This window comes from Nelusetta ayraudi, unplaced genomic scaffold (genome assembly GCF_046127955.1).
Source record: "Nelusetta ayraudi isolate G7.1 ecotype Tasmania unplaced genomic scaffold, CSIRO-AGI_Nayr_v1 ptg000009l, whole genome shotgun sequence".
NCBI lineage: Eukaryota > Metazoa > Chordata > Actinopteri > Tetraodontiformes > Monacanthidae > Nelusetta > Nelusetta ayraudi.
The window spans coordinates 750981-771359 of record NW_027466059.1 but is presented as its reverse complement, the minus strand read 5'-3'; the positions used below and the strand labels follow the sequence as shown (position 1 = coordinate 771359).

General features: G+C 46.1%; 1 protein-coding gene across 1 annotated transcript in view; it reads left to right on the top strand.

The window, feature by feature from the left end:
• Positions 1 to 20379, top strand: part of cdh13 (cadherin 13, H-cadherin (heart)) — a 278759-nt gene that overhangs the window by 214183 nt on the left and 44197 nt on the right. The window contains exons 10-11 of the mRNA XM_076019216.1: positions 8648 to 8830; positions 8920 to 9173. Coding sequence (XP_075875331.1) covers positions 8648 to 8830; positions 8920 to 9173 — 437 coding nt within the window. The remainder of the gene's footprint in view (positions 1 to 8647; positions 8831 to 8919; positions 9174 to 20379) is intronic.

The following is a 20379-nucleotide window of genomic DNA, read 5'->3' as shown; positions in this document are numbered from 1 at the left end:
TTAATCGATCGAAAAGGTCAATCAACTAACGATTAACGAATGAATCGATAATTTGCATCCCTAAGTGAAACCCAACGCGTGGCGTTATGGGCCCTTATTGACGATTGATTCAACTTAGCAAATCAGTTAAGACGAGGTTTCATATGATGTCATTCATCCTGCTCCGAATGCACTGAGCTCACTGCTCTGGAATTTCACGTTAATTTCATGTCAATTCCACGTCGAGGCTGGAGAAGAAGCTGCTCACACTGATGGGCTGAGCTCTGGCTAACTATCGCGCCACATGCACTGTGTCTGCCGCAGACGTTTCACACACATCCGCTGCAAATAAACACCCAACTCTTGAAGAAGTGTGAAGAAGTGCGTCGGATTCGAACGTAGTTCCCCAAAGCTCCTATGGAGTTTACACACTGTTTAAAACCACAATTTCTTCTCCCACTTGCTGGAATCTATTAGGTTTTACTTCAGTGCAGGATTGGGCTCTGACCTAATTTATTTCCATGACAGGCCTGCAATCCAGGTTCGATGACGGAAAATGAGACAAAAAGATAATAATCTCCATTTTTGACATTTTTTCACATCCGTTCTTCCCTCTGCCCGATGACCGAGCCGCGAGATGTGCTTCTGTAACCGAGGCTCGCTTGAATAATCTTTTTTTTTTGCTGGATTTTTTTTTTTCTCGGATTGAGCTGTAGGCTCGCGTTAATAATCCCTCCAAGTCTTCTTAGGTGCATGCATTAAATTTAATGCGATGGTGCCACTCGCTGACTGGAGAACTGAGAGAGTTTCACTGATGCCGCGTGGCAGCAGCGTTGGCGTCGGGCCAGACAGCGACATTTCCTCCGGCTCTTCCTGATTTTTTTTCACCCCGTCCGCCGCCCTCACTCGCCCCTCCTCCCCCCACTCGCTGCTCTCCTCCACCCGCTTCCTCCGTCGCCGCCTCCGCTAATTCCACACCATGTCCGCCGCTGCCTTATTTGGCCCCCGTTCCTCATAACAAGAGCATGATGGACCTTATCACGCCCGTCACTCACACTCCCTGACAGCAGGTCTCCGTCAGGGAGGCTCAGTTTTGCATCTTTCTCTCTCTCTCTCTCTCTCTCCCTCTCTCTCTCTTTCTCTCTCCCTCCCTCTCTCTCTCTCTTTCTCTCTCTCTCTTCTCCTTTGCTTCCCTTCCCCATGCTCATGATGAGTGGGAGAAAATTTGGCTGCCGGCCCGCTGATAGAGACGTTCCTGCTGATGGGTGTCGCAGCAGCAGCAGCAGCAGCAGCAGCAGCAGCAGCAGGTTCTCGTCAGCACTGCTCTGTCTTCAGGCTGGACAGGCACTGGATGATTGCATTGTGAACTTTTGCAGGGTTTGGACACATTTAGGCTGGGTTGACGTTGCAGGTTGTGTGCTGTGGTGGAGACAACGTTTTTGGACGCACCGTGCATTTGCAATGTACTGCATTAGAAATAAGTAAGACTCTAAATTTGACCCACACACTCCTTTCTGCACGTGCACAGTTCCGTTAAGGTCACAACTGGATGTGAGGTCAAGTCAGAGGTTATTTATTTGTTTTTTAGCACATTTAGCACACTTAAATAACCTCGGCTGAGTCTCAAATGACGCAATTAGCAGCGTTGGAGTGCATACGTTCGATTAACAAGACTGAAAATGATAAAGTTATTTCCATTTCTAAAGGGCGTGCATGTTCTCTTTCTTGTTGCTTTTCCCGAAACTGCAGCAGCTCACTCAATCCACATAACAGACCCAGTTGTGTGACATCGTGCAGCCCTGGTGTGACGTTTATCCAATTAGCGCCTGCAGCAGGACACCGAGCTCAACGGGGGAAAAAATAAAAACAAGACCGTGGGCGTCGACGAGCGGCTACACGCGGCCGGATCCCGTGGAGCCTCGTTAGGTTAAGCAGAGCGTTCTTGGCGTGAACACAGCTGCCAGTCACAAAGGGGGAGTAGAGAATGTGCCCACGTGACGTGTGATCGGAGCTCGTCCTTCCAACACGGCATTAGTTAAAGGCTTTGTGGTTTTTCATCTGCGTGCATCAAACTTGGAAATCGCTCAAATCGTCTCAAATCTCCTTCACTGGCTCCACTGATTTCGCCACTCGTTCGTACCTTCATCCACCGGTGAACCGCGGGTCAACCCCTGAAAGGCGTGAACAGGCGACACGGCCGCCGCCGCCGCCGCCGGCGAACCTCTTGACGCCTTCGGTCACCACAGTGGCGGATGAGGAGCCACTTGACGAACGTGTGAAAAACTTGCCGGTGCACCAGGTCGGCTCAGAAGGATGCTTGACGGGGGAATTAGGATTCAGAAAATCACCAGCAAAAGTTATTTATCTATTTAATTTTTCCTGGTGCGCTGCAAGCTCTTCACAGTTTTGCCTCGCGCGTGACATATAGAACGGACGGCCGAGAATTCATTGGTATCTCGATGTACAGGGAGTCCCAAGAAATTTTTACATCATTTTAAAAGCAATTATCTTGAAAATTCTAGCTCAATAAAATGTAACAGTTAACATCATAAGTTTATTACGGGACCAATTTCATAAGTGTTCAATATGTGCACCGCCTGTAACACAGCACATGTCAACTGGGTCTGCCGTGTCAGAACTCCAAGACGCAAAGTTACTTTGCGGAGTGAACGGCACTCAGCCTGAAAACAGAACAAAGATAAAAACCTGTTCTGTTTCTATACATTCTGTGAAAATGTGAGGTTATTTCAACAACAGTTGCCAAAATGATTGGCCTGCAAAATGATGTCAAATTTTTTGGGACCCCTTGCATTTTACACCTGTCGAGCTGCGAGCAAGGGATGAGTGAGGTGATGTTTTGTTCTGACAAATGTGTTTGAATTGGAAAACTGGCTGATCATTCATATACTGATCACCTAAGAGGACTTGGAGGGATCAACGATTGTTCACATGTGCCAACAACAGCGAGGATGTGGCTGAGATTGAGAAATGCTCAATATCTGTTTTTGGGCTCCATAGTTGGCTCAGTTTCCCTGTTTCCCTGATTTGAGCGCCAGGCCTCTTCGGCTGCGTTCAGACTGCCAGCCAAAATCTGATTTTCACCCCGTCCAGATTCTCAAGTCCAGACAGTCTGAACAGAACCAGATCCAATTTGGACACTTGCTAAAAACAATGTGAACAGTAAGCCCTAAAAGTGAGATTTGAGAAGGAATCTGATTTGAATCTGATTCGCCTGCAGTCTGATGGGACTTCGCACCCAGTGTTTAAGAAACCACGCAGCAAATGTGCGTAATCTTGATTTCCGGCACTTTTGGGTGAACGCGGAGACGTCGACGTAGGAACAGACAATGAGTCCTGTCTCCGCCCTGAGGGAGCGCGGGGAGGGAAAATGCGCCGGAACCGACTGAATGCTGGATTTAAGGAAACTTACAAAAAAACTCCTGGAGGCAGAACTTGTCAGTCGGACCGCTGCTGAGGGATTGTACGACGCTTTCCAACTGTGGAACGTCAGCCGAAACGCTTGAATGACTGCTGTTTTTTTGTCTTGTCTTGTTTTTTGAGGCACACTGTTGTTTAATACGCCGCGTGCTTCGAATCCTCGAGGATTCTGTCTCGCTTTTGCTTTGTTTTGTTTTTTTACCCCCGCCCCACGCCAGCTGCATTGGCAAGAGAGAGAAAAAAAAAGAGAGCTGTCATGTTTCGCGAGGGAAAAAAAAGGTAGAAAAGCTGCTTTGCCGAACGTCATATTCATTGGAAATCTATCTTGGGAAACAGCCTGAACAGGAGCTGTTGAAATTTAATAAAGACACAGGTAAGCTCATTAGCTCTCCAGGCACATGCGCTCTGTGCAGGATTAAAGCTCCAGGGGGAAGGGTAAAAAGTGAATGAGGGGTGAGACAGTGAGGGGCGGGGGCGGGGACGAAGGGGGAGAGTGACAATCCTCTCCGCACAATCGTGTCGAGCGCCATGTGGGAAGTTGGCCCGCTCTGCTTCCAGGCTTTGTGCCGCTACAATGGAAATAGTGTCTTTAGTTCTGAAAGGTTTCGCCGTCTCTCCGCACGTCGTTAAGCCGCTTTGGAGAGCGATGAAAGGACAAACAAGAGTTGTTGGGGCTTTTTTTTGTTTGTTTTTTCTTCCTGAAGACGAACGTGTTTTCTCCCATGTTCGATTCAAGGACCTCTTTTCTTGAAGCGCCGCTTCTCCTCTGCGGGAAGTTGCACAAGCACTCGCTGCACTTTGAAACACCGACGAGGCGTTGTTCTCGGCCGTAGCGGCGTTGCGTTTTTCTCCGAGCGCTGGAAGAAACAAAAAAATGGATCAAAAGTGTAGTGTGTCAAAAGTAGGTGGACGGACGAAGACGTCTGTCCACCTACTTTTTTAAAAAGTGCCAAAGACAAGAAGATTAGGGCCATAAGAAGAGAGAAAAATATTTTTATTAAAGTTTTCATTTCGAGTTTTAAATTGAAATGTCGTGAATAAAGTGATCATTTCATTAAAGAGTCACAGTAAAAAAGATGACATTTTGTGAATAAAGTCAACACAAAAAATATGAAATTTCGTGAATAAAGTCAAAATTTGGAGAATAAAGTCGGCGTAAGTAAAGTGGAAATTGGCAAGTAGACTGTATGGATAGTGGATTAACCCAGTTACCCACAGTTAAAAGTCAACTGCTGAAAACTGAAGTACTCTCCTTTCGACTTTATTCTCGACATTTTGACTTACTTCACGTTAAGATTAACTGCAAAATTCCAATTTTATTCACAACATTTTGTCTTTTTTACGTCAACTTTATTCTCGAAATTTCAACATTTTTCCCGAATTTGAAACTTGGAAAAAAAAAAAAAATCTTAATTCTTTTTTTCTGTTCTTGTGGCCCTAATCCTCTTCCGTAGGTGCAGGCAGAAGCAGCTTTGACTGTTTTTTACTGTTTCCGACCCTGCTAGAAATCAAAAACCTGTCTCTGTCCCTGGAGGTTTGATGCGACGGGCGGCCGTTTCTGCTCATGTTCGGCGTGGACGAGGCGCGAAGAGCTTTGCATCAGGACAAACAAACAGCTGAAGTGTGTTTGTGTGTGGCTGCTTGTCACTGATACCTGCATTCAGACGCCCAGGAAGTGAAACAATTTGATTCCGCCCCCGTATTGTGTTTCCGCAGCGCTGTGTCAGAACCCAGTGAGTGTAGGTGCGTTTGCATGCGTCACTTTGTTTGTGTCTGTCTGGGAGATGGGGGGACAAAGCAATTTTCTCAAATTTTGCCGACTCCATTTTTGTTTTGTCTCATCTGTTCCTCCCTTCTTTTTTTTTTGTTCCATCTCCACGCATCCGTACCGGAGAGTTTCGCAGTCTGACGACGGGAAAAAGGTCTCTGTCGCCCGTTTCAGGGGGGGAAGGCAAACAAAGCCAGCTGGCACCTAGAGACAAATCAAACGGCGGCTGGGAGAAATCGGAGGCCATTTCCGTAGCGGTGTTAATGAGGCAGCGAGCGTTTCCAGTTACCCGGTGCAGGCGACAGATGTGGCTGCATTTTCCACAGGCTTTACCTTTGTTTTTTTTTTATTTACTCTGGGCCGTCGGCAGAACGTCCCGCTGCCTTTTTGCACCTCCATCTGTCCGAGGAGTTCTTGTGACAGTGTTGAGGGGCTTTTGTAAAGTGAAGGGATGCTGTTTTTGTTTGCTTGCTAGTTTGTTTTTTTGGTGGTGAGAGAAAAAACAACCGGCTGTTTTTGGCTTTGATTTTTGCAGATTTCATACACTCCCCCAAAACAAAGAAAGTGAATTTTCAAAGTAAAAGTATCCGTCGCTCTATCAATCTGCGGAAGACTGTATACTTTTCATCAATCTGCTTTTCCTTGTGGGTGTCTGCTACCGACCAGGTCTTCTTCTTTTTTTTTTCCCCCTAATAAAATGCACAACTGTGATTGGCTCTGCATCTGAAGCTGAAAGTCTTTTGTAGAAACCACCCGATTCTATCTCTCCTCCACACACACACACACACACATGCAAGCCGGGCGCCTTCTCCGCTCCTCGGTCAGCCGTGCTTTTCTCTCTCTGCGTCTCTCTCTTAACCGTTTTTTTAAGTTACTTCGAGCCGAAAGCTCGGCCTGGTAGTTTGTCATTTCCTCCGAGTCTTTCAGGTGGCTGCTTGCTTTGTGCTCCAGGTGGAATTGGGGCCTTATCAGCCGCGGGGCAGGAGCCCAGTGGCCGCACATCATACGGCGTGGTGAGGCGCTCCCTCCAACCGCATGACTGCCCCACATGATTAAACCAATCCGGCCCGACTGTTGTCCGTGTTGCCTGTACAGTCTTTGTGCACGTGTGTGCATGCACGGGCCTGTGTGTGTGTGTGTGTGACAGTGAGGGACGGAAGAAGTTTATAAACGTCGCACTTGAGTCCGATCTTCACGGGCAACGTGCGGAGGAGAGCCACAAATGCTAAGACAGCGGTAATGATGTCGGATTTATGGTGCCAGCATCGGCCGTCAGCGCTTCCATTCAAAAGGAGCAGCAACCTGTTAAAAAAAAAAAGTTGTATTTATTTATGTCATTTCATCATTCACGGATGTGTTTTTGGTAAACTTAAGAATTAATTGCACTCTCAACCACCTGAACTTGGCATATCATCATCGTCTTCGTAAACGAACTCTTGCCTCGCACCTCGGAGTGAGTGCGGAGGTATCGAGGAGGCTGACAGCCACAGTTTTGGGCGTTTCAGCAACAGGAAGTCAGCGTAGCTTTTGCCCAACTGGACATTTTCTTCAGACCTGAAATCAGCACCGCTGGGTTTTATTTCCTTCTTCTCTAATCCCGACTTGCTTTGGCCACAGGCCCTCGGTTAAAGTCTCCGCACGGCGAAAAGCTCATTATGCGACGGCGACGCACACCGAGCGCAGCTCATCGCACAACAGTGCGGCCCTGCGCTGCTAGCGGCTTGCTGAGCCACTAGCGTAGAACTCCGACGGGGTTTTTTGTCTGCTTCTTTTTTATCTCTTTAATTAAAAGGAGCGGCCCCCTTGCCTTTTCTGTGGGCCGCTTTGCCGGTAAAGGACATCTGAGTGAAATTAATCGGACTGGTATCCCATCTGGTGTGTCAGGTCAGCTATTTGTTGTCTTTGTGATTGAATAGCAGATGGGATGCAGATGGCCAATCAGTCATTTAGAGTCATTTTGCGTTCTTACGGCACAATCAAAAGAACATTTAGGTTCATTTTTGATGCCGCCACATCTGCAGTTCAAGACGAGTTCTGTTTGACGGTACACAATAATTTCCTGTGAACAGCAACATGTTTTTTTGGGTTGTTTTTTTTTGTTATTTTTCTCTCCACCATTTGGTTCCATTTTTTAAATTTCACGATATAAAAATGTCCCAAATCTGGTTAATTTGTCTCCAAACTCACGGTTCCCAAGGAAGATGTTACAGAATGAAGTGTAAATAATATATTTTTTTTATTATGATTTCTCAAACATCATACACAATGCTGCTTAAACATTTTAGTGGAGTAACATGAAAAAGAAACCAGTCTTAGAGAAGAGCAGGGCAGCCAGAACATTGTGTTTCTGTGAACTAAATAACTGCGGATGGTTCAAAGTGTTGGTGTTGTTTGTTGTTTTTTTTTTCCTTTCTTTCTTTCTTTCTTTCTTTCCGTTCAGCCCTGGGTGAAGGGAAATGAAAGAAAGGACGAAATCAAAGAGTGTCTCTCCTTAGATAAGTGTACGGAGCCAGGAGGCGTGAGTGCAGCGGAGGGGGGGAAATGTGCGGAACAACAATACCGTGGGTCGACGGGAGAAACACTAATCTAAGGCTGGACCGCTACGATCCTTAAACAGAGTGTTCTGCGTCTGAAAGATTACACTATAAGCCCCCTGACAACACACACACAAGCAAATGGTGCGAGAATTGCAGCCGCCAGCGGAGGGCTTCCGCTCGCACCTGCTCACGCCGGGGTCTTCAGTTGGAGTCAGGCAGGGGCTCACTGGAGAGATGGGCAGTATGTGGGAATGACTGAGAAAATTTGTTAAAAAAGGACATTCATTGTGAACGTCTCATGTTTAATTCACATGTATACATGTATCTATTTGTTCAGTGTGAATGTTTGGCTTACTTGAAAGACAAGCATTTTTTGGGGGGGTTTGAAGCAATGTTTGGTTACAGGAACACAAAACACTTCCAGTTGCTTTTATTTTAGGTTCTGCCACCGGTATGTAACATCGGTATTAACTGAAGTGGTACATCAATAATTACGTGAAACAGCTTTAATGTAGTACAAGAAAATGATCAGATTTGTGTTTTCGTAGGCAGCGGAAAGACCCAGTAGTCCCCAAATGTTGATTTTGACAATTGTTCAAACAAGTTGAAATAAGTCACTTCTTGTTTGTTGAAATTCAAAAACCAGAGTTACGTTGGCAGGTGTCGTGGGGGGCAGTCCCGTGGGCTCAGTCCCTACAACGCTGCTTGCAGCTTTATTTATTTTTATCAATTTTTTTCCGTTGCCAATTTTGAAAGATGATGGTAGATGGTACAATTGCATTTCTCTTGTTTGTTCGCTCATCTGGATATTTTAGCACTTGAAAGTAAAAGATGAAATAATCGAAAAGCAATTTTAGATGAATCAAGGTCTCAACAGCAGGTTTAATTTACTCACCGATGTCGACTTTCTTTTCTGTCTCCTTAGTTTGAAGCGTTTGTCAACGAGGGCTCGACGGGCGTGGTGGTCAACCTGACGGTCGACGACAGGGACGATCCGGCCACGGGCGCCGGGAGGGCCATCTACTCCATCATCGAAGGGGATCCCACGCGCAGCTTCGAGATCCACACCAACCTGGACAATAACGAGGGGATGCTCTCCGTCGTCAAGGTGAATTACGCCTTCTGGCCACGCGCGTCCCGCTGCCCCGCGGCGTTCAGCACTGACACGCTGCCCAATTATCTTTCCACCCACCACAGCCGCTGGACTACGAGGCTGCCGCCTTCCACCGGCTCCTCATCAGAGTGGAGAACGAGGACCCCCTGGTTTACAACGTGGGCTACGGCCCCAGCTCCACAGCCACCGTCCACGTGACCATCCTGGATATGAACGAGGGCCCAGTCTTCTTTCCCGACCCCCTGATGGTGACCAGGATGGAAAATATTCCAGTGGGAACCTCCGTGGCCCTACTCAACGCTACAGATCCGGACATACTGCAGATACAGAGCATAAGGTAAAGGGGCTCACACACAATCAGTGATAAAATCATTTTGCCATTATTTATCTACGGAGAGAGCGCCGCCCTGCTGGCTGTTTGCCTCAGACAGGCAGGTTTTCACTATGTTTCATTTGTATTTGTACATTTTTTTAATGATTTTCCAGCAGGTTATGCCCACTGCATTTGAAATGAGTTCGCTTTGGCTCTGCGCCCGACCTGGCGGCGAGCAAAGAGCAAGTCCCTTCTGATGCGCAGGCCCCTTAAGAAATCAAATGCAACAGCGACATAGTTGGCATGAAATCCATTTCAGTTACACACAAAACTCTCGTTTGCACATTAAACAAGAGGCGCGTTTCATCCGGTCATATGCTGTGGCACATGGTTTAATATAATCTATAATGAGCTTCCCAGTCAGTGTTGTGTTGTAGTAAAATATCAAGTGTTTTGCCAGCGGGATAATTGGAACAACCTGTGATGCTTTTCTAGCATTTTAAGGTGTCCACGGTGTCATAACCTTGTCATTTAATTTGAGTTGAACCATGAAATTGGGTGATTGGAATGTTCACTTAAAGAGACACCATTTGTGGTTATTAGACCGCTTTATTTCGACCGTGTTGTGAAACAGAGAGGAAAGGTATGGCCCCGGCAATCTGCACTTTATTGGAGCAGGTCGGGCCGCCGCTCGCCTCAGTCAACTGGAAAGTCACAGTGTGGGGCAGCTCATTAATTCTAACATTGTTACAGAAGACGGGGGGAAAAAAAAAAAAAAACACCCTTGACAACATAATTCTATTATCATAACAGGAGGGCTGTTAGTTTTACTGTGCGCCGCGATAAAAGTTATTTCTCGTCCTGCCAAAGGCAGCCTCATAATGTGCTGTGCTGTCTTTTACAAGACTGAGAAGTCAGTGTTACATTTATTAGCTTTAAGCAGCGATAGGCTGTTCTGAATATACCCCCCCCCCCCCCTTGTTGGAGTTTTACACAAGGTGGAAACAGTGCGAAGAAGTCAGATGGGGATGATTATGTCTTCGGCAATGAGCCCGCACTGGTTAAAAGTATAGTGTTTGCTTGCATGGGGTAGAATCATACTCACTGGGCTATCATCAAGGGCAACTAGAAGTGTCTCTAATAGGTATGATAAGCCCAAACATCGTTCGCATAAAGTTAGCTTGAGATTTAACAAGTAGGTGATGGCAAAACACTTTTTTTTGCGGCATTTATATGTTAATGATATTAAAGACTTTTCACACTGCACCCAAACCATCTGCCTATAGTGCACCGAGACCTTTGAGTCCAACGGAATGCTAACTACACTCTCATTTAAGGTGCAGGGATGCAGCTTGTTTTGAATGAGCTCCCTTAGTCCAAGCAGAACATCTGCTCTCGAGTCTCCTCAGACATTCACTGCAGAGAAAGCAAAGTTACATCAAACATTTTTTTTTTTTTTGTACTTGGAAAGTTTTTGCAGCATTTCCAATGAATTTGTCTTTGAATATCTTTGAAGCCAGCGATCCTTACTTAAACCAATCTAGGATCAAAACTGGAGCAACTAAGTATTGAGTTTGATGTGTTGAAAGGTTGGAGGTGTCACATACCTCCAGGATGGATATAGGACAGCTGTCCGGCACAAAAGCAAAGATATTGCTATACCGTTCACATAAAGCAACAGCGTGGTCAGCTATTTGAATGAAAAGTCATAGTGGAAAAAATGAAACAAGGTACTGAGCTGTTAAATTTGTTTTGTTGAAATTTAATGTTGGGCAAATTTGCATGACACTGAGCGGCTAAGCTTCCCTTTGTACAGGACTATTGTTGCTCTGGGTTCCTATTTTATTGCCAACAATTGTAGCAGCCATCCATGATCTTAATCCCACGCAAATCTGCCATGTGTGACCCCACTGGACATTAGCTTGACCCAAAAAGCAGGCAAGGGTCACATTGAGGGTGGATTAGAATTCCAGCAGGAGAGTATTAAAATATTTTTACATCGCTTGAATTCACCGATTTCATTATCATGGGTGGAATTTCAGTCAAAGTCAAAGCTGAAGGTGCTGTTGTACACCAATACACCCTCCACCCACCCTGTGGAAAACAGACCGAGACAGCATGACAGCAGCTGGAGATCTGTGCTAGATTGCCTCGTGTAAAGAGCCCCCGATCCTCTGGCAGATGGCCGGAGGGAGGCTCCAGTTGACACAGTTGGTGTGGGAGGAAAATATGAGGCTGGACAAAAAGGGGGAGGAAGCAGGGATATATATTTTTAAGGCTGCAGGAGCAGCAGAGAAACAAAGATCAGGGATTCAGCGGGCAGCCAACACTGAACTTGGAGTTGGTGTCAGCCAGGCGTCCAACAGGGAACCGGGAACAGGTGTTGGCCAAGCCACAGACAGGGAAGCAACAGCCAAGCTTGAGGGAGCGGCCACCGAAGGTCGAGGCGCAGGGCACAACCCCTGTCTCCGTCGACGGCAAACCTCTGGCAAGATGTTGGTAATAGAAATAGAAAAGACTGCTGTACTAAATTGCACTTGAGATTCGGGAGCTTTGTTTTTTTGAAAGTTTCCAAAGGGCAGGCAGTGACAGAACAGGAACACAAGTTGAAAGAGGCGAGCAAACGGATGGTGAGCAGCTCCATGTGGAGCGAGGCTGAGGTTGAGTTAGAGGCCCCGCTGACCACAGGCAAGCCCAAACAGGGCTGGTGCAGGCCAATAAAACTAGGAAGCGCATTAGAAGTTGGATATTTCTGTATTGCAAGAAGGATCCCGCAGAGGTCCTCGGTTTAAGCCCGACGGGTCACGTCGAAATCTCAATAAGCCCGCAGCTGTACAAGTGGGAAAAGTTATCTGTTCACTTCTCGGTGCAACTCCTGTTCTCGGTGGGCTCTGCCACAACTGCAGAGTTTGTTACTGTTACGGCCGGCTCCAAGAACAATGTAAGACTGGAAACCAAAAAATGAGACATCCAGCACGTCGTTATAGCACGGAAAACCCCTGAAAGGTTGCAGGATGTGTGTTAAAACGGGCGGAGAGGGAAGCGCGTAAAAGTGGGACACAAACAAGTAGAAATAAGCGGACAAGATACAGATTTAAATTTTTTTTTTTTTAAAAAACTGAAAGACTTTGTGTAAAGACAGGAGCAGGGGCATGAGATTAAAGAAGTAGCTGGCTTCAGCAGAGAGAAGAAAGAGGAGATTAATACAGCAGAGTTAAGAAGGTGGCGACGGGTCAAAGCGGCAGGATTACATGGAGACGCAAGAAGCCAAAAACCTTGGAAATGGGTCAAGATATCGTGAGTTCACATCCTTCACCGAGACTGGGAGAAACTTCAAGTCATTAAAAAAAAACAAAAAAAAAAACAGGAGGCCTCTCAAACCGCAACTACTGAAAGGTTGATAGCGATTCGCTTGGCAAACACTAAAACAATATTTGGTCTTTGCGGATGTTCTGGAAGTGTTTCAAAAAGCAAACTTCAATTGGATCAAGACTCAGACAGTCCCCTGTCTCTTCCAACAAAAACGAAAATTTACCACTGAAAACGGAACTGTGTTTAAAGTCAAAGAATCCAGGAGGACGCCGTGAAATCTTTGATGGCCGGTGAAACAAACTTTGCTGTGAGTTTCTCATCGGACTCTTTGCAGCCAGGCGCTGACAGCACAGTCAGCTGCCTCTCTGTACAGTTTATCATCTTATTGTGTAATGATGTCACACAGATTTATAGAAACAGCTCTTGGAAGAGCCATAATTGAATCCCCCTAAAAAAAACAAATCCGACAAAACCAGTGAATGCAAATATGCCTATTCATGTTATCCTGTTACATAATACTAATGTAATAAATTCATGCTGGGGGGAAAGACAGTTTTAATGTCCATGTGCACCATCTGGTGCCATTAAAAAGGGCCAAAAAAAGTAGAAAAAAAGGCATATCCTTTTCTCAATGTTCATTATTTTATTCAATCCATATTAGCTCTGTGCTTACTCGAATCGTAAAATCTTAAAATCACAGTGTATCAATACACTCACGGCTTTGGGCTATGTCAGCTGGAGACTGGACTCAAACCAGATTGGTTGTCCCAGAACCGCTAAAAAGCACAAATGTCGCCGCCGCTGTCCATCAACAGGTTTTCCCTGGACGAACCGAATGGAGGCGACGCCCAGCAGTGTTCTGCAAAGGGTTAACGTGATTTTCCAGGGCAAAGGCGGGTCAGTGCTTACCACCTACCAAACCCCCCATTTTCTTCTTTGAGATTTTCTAAGGCTGCAGGTTGATCCTCCTTTTGTGGGTGGATATATTTTCTGAAGGCAGGCGCCGCTTTGATGAGACCAGTGGAAACACAAGAAGGCTTCTCTCATTTTCTTCAACCTCTGTGTGGGTGCACCGTAAATGTGTTTTCTCTCTCTCTTTCTCTCACTCACTCCGTTATTGATCAGAGCAAATATTTGCAGCTTAACACTTTGAAAATCAGACAGGAGATCACCATAAAACCAGATATAGCTAAAGACTTTCCACCGCTTGAAGAAGCTGCAGGTGGATAAAACAGAATGCATTAAACATCTGCAGGCCGTAGATTCACTGTTGAAGATCCGAGATTGGGGATGCGATGACACATGAGAGGACCGAGTGAATACTCCGAAGTTGACAGTGTGTATGCGGAATATTTTAACCGCCGATATTTGCTGAGTTCCCTTCCCTGGAGAGGGTCGTTAAATCCCTCCAGCAGATCATTGCTCCTCTCCGAGAAAACTTTCAGCATGAGCTGAACTTATTCCCGAGCCGTTTACGTGCATTACTCCAGCACAGGGTTGACATGCATGTAGATGCATTAAGACTTCTCGAGAGCCAGGGGGCGCTGTCCAGAATACTGAGGCTCCCTTCCCACTTTGGTCCGTCCCTTTTTGGCACAGTTTAGAGATTCCTGACTTGCACAATGCTTCTGTTGTCATAAATCCACCTGCAGTCTGCAAAATGCGTTAAATGGTTGTGCCCCCCAGAACTGTTGCAAGGAAAATGCCTTGGATTGCATCATATATCTTGGAGTACATTTCACCATCCATCTCTGAATTGCTCAAATCTTGAGGTTTACACTGACCAAAAGCTTCACGAGTGCAGGCCAGTTCTTTACTAGCACGGACTACAATGTCCCCACCTGACGCGGCAGATGGAATATTCCCTCAATCCATGGAAGGTGACGAATGTCTGTGTAAATCCATGTGTGGAAAGCGGACCAGTTGGCATCATGTGACCCTCTTGCACCACACATGCCAAAGCCCAGATGCACACCAGCATTGGGACTATGGGACTATATAGCTTTAAACTCCCACACCACAAATTAAAATATGCATTGCTTCGACCCTGCACACTATTTATGCTCTGACTGAATCTGGTAAGGTCGGCCCCGTGTCTGCACTGAAAGACTTTCCTAAATCCCTCGGCTGGTTCCGAGCTCTCTGAGCGGGATGGCTTTAAGAAAATGAGGCGATGAATCAGAGAGCAAGAGTGACGGCAGGGACGGAAGGACGAGACGAAAGAATTGGTCCTACTCCTAGCAAAACCTTTCCTTCCAAAATGTTTTTGCTGCACAACTGCAACAGGGCTGGTGCAAGAAATATTCAAGGACTCCAGGGAGGATTTGTAGTCACCCCGGAATTTGGAGAAAACTTCAACTCCAGCCACGTTTACCCAAACCTTAAGCGTGGCCGGTTGCCAGGCAGCAAGGAGTTTCTTTAGAGGTCGTTGACTAATCCAATTCGGTCTCGGCGCGACTGACAGGACTCTCATCAGTGGTCGAATGACTGTTTGCTCCGAGGTAATTGATACTCAATGGGGAAAAAGAAGAGTGTGTTTTCGATAAGCAGAGGGCCTCGGAGGCACCCGTGTCTGAAGTTTGAACAGTGACGTGAAGCGACGGCTGCATGGTGCTGACACACAAAAAAAAGCTTTGTCATTGGCTTTTGAGGGAAGTCTTTTTCTCGTCCTTTGTGTGTCCAGGGACATATTTTCTCACAATTGGTCAATGTAAATATCAAACCTTTTTCACACTCAAAAGACAGACATCACATTGTAAGAAGAAAGCATTGATTTTCTGAGGCATGGTGGACACATGAAAAAGAGGGCTTTCAGCATCAGCTTTACAGAACATGTGAAGATTTCGTTTGCTCCACGATCGTACAAAACCATCATGGAGCAAACAAAATCACTCCCATTCAACGTCTCTCAATGTAAAGATTTCCTACTTTGCACAATGCATCCTCTCTTAGCCAAAGCTCAGAGGTCTGTGGACTTTTATCTAAACTCTCTAGCTATTTTCTTCTGATTCCTTGGGTCAACCATTTTTCTGTAGTTACTCCCCCTTTGCAACTCAATCATATTCCAATTGAAAGAGACCAGAGTTGAAAGGGAAGCCTTGTGTGTTTGCCACGAAAAGTCAGGCAGGGCAGGCGGCTTTGAGGAAGGGGAGGTCTGGGAAGAGAGGGGAGAAGTAGAGGAGGCGGATGGACACAACTCTGAGGATGACAGAGTACCTGTGAAAGAGAGAGATGTCAAATACAAAAAAAGAGAAAAGGTCAACCTTCCGAGGGCCCCAGACGTGTTTACCCTCGGATGTGGCTGACATTGTACGTGTCTGTGTCGGACATCCCAGAGGCAGACAGAGAAGGAGTCGAGAAAAGGTGAGAAGGCCCAGCAGTCCACGAGCTCTTCACCGATTCCAGGCACGTTTTCATCTGCTGTGGGTTTCAAGGCCACCACTTTCTTTTCCGCGTAGGCTGCTGACGTGAATTGTCACCTCATAAAGGGACAACTCACTTAAAAAAAGAATCTCACCCATGTACGACACACCGTTACGTCGATGACGCCTCTTTGTGACCTTCTCCAAACCGGAAAAAGGGGATAGAATTCCACCCACCCAGTGGCAGATCAAGAACTCGAGAGTAAACAAAGCAGGAGGAAACCAAGTGTCCATACTGCACCCGCGGTGCCATCGGGTTCTGCAGCTGTCCAAGCTATCATAAAATAGAGACATTCATATTTTTATTGTGTGTGAAAAGCATCCACTTTAGCCTCCAAGTCAAATGGCGACATGATTTTTGTTCTTCTCTTGCAGTTGTGTAGTACTTGTCTTCAGTCGATTCCCATTGGCTGAAAGTCTTTCTCTCCTTGAAACTCAAGAATGGTTATGTAGATTAGAGGGAAAAAAGCCTCCATTGGTACCAGTTGAGTAGTAAATGGGTGAAATTTTCCCTTTGGAGAGAACCACCACATGATGCTCCACTGCCACTCCATCGTCTTTCAGAACCTGTCAGGTGTCAGGTTTGAGGTGCATTAAACTTCGGACTCCTTTTGACGTACTTTGCATAACAATTTGCATTGAAGTGCTCGAGATTGTTTTCCTCCTTTCTTTTTTTTCCCCCATTTTTTGCAAAGTGTAGAAAGTGCAAGGCAGCGGGGAGGAATTTGGCAAGAAAAGTGGAAAGAAAATCGATGGTGCTGAACTTGCTCTGAAGCTGTGCAGAGGCTGACCCCTGGTTCGAAAATATGGCGTATTTATTCAGTTGAAACTTTGCCTCGATGAAGCACATACATCTTAATGGGTTTTTGCCTACGAGCCTTTTTTCTCTATGCAACACGTAGAAAAAAAACTAAACATGCAAAAGAAGCCAAAATATCAGACCAAGTGACTGGGTTGCTAATATAAGGGGCGAAATATGTGAACAAGACACATCCTTAGAAGTCTGCAGGAAAAGTTTCTGGTCTTTTTTTTTGTTTGTTTCGCTCAATCAAACTGTTCTACATTTTCATACACTGAAGAATAAGATTTTATATCTCTTATTTTTCTTTTTTTTTAGTTTAACTAATTAACAATACTATGCTAGCCAAACAGTTTCTATCTGCATTAATCTTGTAAAATTAAATGATTTATTATACATACTAGATAATATTATAGATAATATAAGAATAAAATTAGAGAATCATCACCTGTAAGTGTTTCTGCCATTTTTGTGAAGTGTTTCCGTGCACCTCTTTGCCAGTAAATAAAAAACAAAAGAAAAGGTTCCAATCCATGACTGTGTCTCGCTTTGAAAGCAGCATTACTCACTTATTGGTAATGTAATTATCTTGACTTTCTCATTGGATGAGGCTTTTACTCCTCATTATTTGCTGTCAGCCTCGCTGCAGAGTTCATTCAAGTCAAGTCGGGCAATCAGCACCACAGGTATCGGGTCGTTTGGCAACACTTTTAACTTTTATCTCTGTGTGATGCCTGTGTTTCAGTGAGTGGAGCAACTTTTTAAACGAAGAATAAACAAAAACAGTAAATACACAGAAAATACTGCTACAAAACTGATCGTGCCTTTGCTATACAATCTGACAACCTTAAAATCCTGACTTTGGAATGGTTCCTTTTTTCACCCTCTTGTTTTGGGCCGAACACAAAATCTTTAGGCTGACCAGAATCAAACTAGCCAACAGGAACAGCTGTTATGCAGCTTCCTGGGCCTCAAGTGTCAGTTTCAGTGCAAGTTAGCGCAAAGAGAGAATCTGCCGGGCATGAAGTGATGGTATGTTCGCTGTCATCACATGTCAGACTGCCTTGGTGAGGGCGCAGCAAGTGTGGACAAGGACCAGCGGGAAGCAAAACGCATTGTCATCTCAGGACTAAACCAGACAGAGGGGCCAGAGGAAGGAGAATCTCTTGTTGAAACATCCAGTTCTGAGCTGGAAGCGACAGTGCACGAGCAACACGTGGGTAGATGTCAGCGACTCCACTAAAACAAACTGCACTTCCTTGGAGACTTAGCACTGATTTTCAGCACAAATGCAGTAGATCACAAACGCAATGAGGCGTCCCAAAACTTTTTGCCACCTCTGTATGCAGCAAACATAAAAACACCCGCTGCTGTCAGGAAGTCGCAGTTATTTTTGGCAGCGGGTAAACATCCAAACAGAAAATAAATGAGTTTTCTTCAAGAAAGTTTCCTGAACCAGAGTTTCAGGTGTCTGGTTCCCGTGTCACCCTGCTGAGTCAGCAGCCTGGCCCTGGCCAATGGTGCATGAATAACACAGCAGCCTGTCGAGTATTTTTTTTTATTTATTTATTTTTTTTTATGTTATCAAAACTTTTCTTTTTGTGTGTGCTGTTTTTTTTCCCACTTTTTTTTTGCATGCCATCTAAAGCCCTCTGTCTATTTACCCCTAGCCTGCCGACTGTGCAGCAGGTTTGACTCTCGAGGGTTTGATCCAGTCGTACTGAACAAGGTTGACTGAACTTGACCTGAGACAACAGAGGCCACATTCTAAAAGTCACTCTTGTTTAGTGTTTCATGACTGTTAATGACGCAAAAGCAGATGGCTGGAAACATGAAAATGGATAAAATGCCACCAAGAAAAGTCCTCAGAAGTGACGTCTCATTGGCTCAAAGGGACATTGGTTTGAACCAGACATCCTCTGCTTTGTGAAGCGACGGGTGGAACCTGTCTAAGGCTTTGGATCAGTTCTCTTTTCAAAAGGTTTAGGGGCCGTTTACACGGAGACAGTTTTTTTTTTTTTTTTTTTTGAAACCGCCTATTTGGAGAACGCTCCTGAAAAAGGAACGCGTTTGCACAAAGCTGTATCAAACAAAAATCCCGTTTACACGGATACACTGGAAACAATGTAGTACCTATGCCATGCCTGGTATGGCGCTGCAAGTTTATTCCCTCAATCAAGAAGAAGAAGAAGAACACCTGAAGCACGCTGTGTTTAAACGAGCAGTGGCTCGCGAACAACATTCGCACCACAGAGAACAGAGAGAAATATCGCTGGTGAAAAGACGGTGTGAATATACGACACAGTTGAATTTATTCTTGGAGTTACTTTAGAACAGGGCTCCCTAAACCCTGGGCCGCGGACCGGTACCGGTCCGTGGTTCATGTAGTCCTAGGCTGCGGGACTATTCGCGCGATCTTATCAAATCCGTTGCCCGATGTGGTTGTAGTGAGTGGTCATCTGCAGGGGGAGAGGTTTAGAGCTGTGACATCAGCGTTTCCAAAAAAAAGATGGGTTTCGGCGTTTACACGAATCCGGACAAGTCGGACAAGTTCAAACTTATCCACCCTGAGGAGCGTTTTTGAAAAAGTGCGGTTTCAGTGTAAATGCTGGATTCGTGTAAACAGGGCTTTAGAGAGGCCAAACCAACATGTGAAGAAGCAGAGAGCCTTGAGGAGGCGGGCAGGTGAGTATTGAGTACAGGAGTCGTACAGCCAGTAGGCCAGGAGTGAATGAACACTGCCAAGAAAGATGTCCAGGGATGCAGGGATGCGCCTTTCTAGTCTGCTCTAATAACCCTTTGTTCATCCGCTCCATTTTTTTTTTTTTTTTTCAAGCCCACTTATTTCAGGTTCACAGGCAAAAAAAGACAAAACAAAAAAAACCTAAGCGCATTCTCTGCAGAGGTGCCCAACCAGTGTCCTCGTCCGCTGTTCACTGCCAAGCGCGGACAATGCAAACCTTTCATTTTCACATTTGTTCTCCAACGCCTCCGCCATCCCATCCCCCCCGTCCAACTCTCGGCGCTAAGTCGACGCCGCGCCGGCTCTCCGTTCGGCGTGTGGTAGCGAGCCTCCTCGTCTGGCACGCGGCAAACAACAATCAGCCGGCCGCGGCAGGGGATGGGGGGAGGGAGGTAGGGAGAGAGGGCGGGAGGGAAAAAAAAACCTTTGAGGCGTTACGGATTTGCATAAAAAGGTAAATCAAACGCGGGCCGAGTTCACGCGCGGCGACGGCACTCTTGCCAAGGTGTGATTCGAGGCGGGGCGGGACGTTGGATCGCTGACGGTGGAAAAAGGGGGCGACGCCAAAGCGGAGAGAGAGACAACAGCGGGAAGGAGAGACGAGGACGCGGAGGCGGAGAGAAGAGGAGAAGGAAAGAAGCGTCGCTCCCGACCGTCGCTGACGAGAGTGTTTGGGTTCAACCGGCAGCTCTCAAAGTCGCCTTCCCTCCGTTTGTTACTGCAGAAGGTGGCGCCCCCTGCCGTCACCTCCTCCACCCATCTGTTTTTTGGGCTTTTTTTTTTTGCCCTTTGGGGGGCGTTGGCAGCTAATCATCTGCATTTCGCCGCACCTGCATTCATCAAAACGCCGTAACCCGTCCCTCATTCTTGCTCGCTCGCTCCTTCCTTCCTGCTGCTCGGCTCGCCGGCTCTCGCTCACAGAGCGAATCTCTCCGCCGCCGCCGCCCGATGATT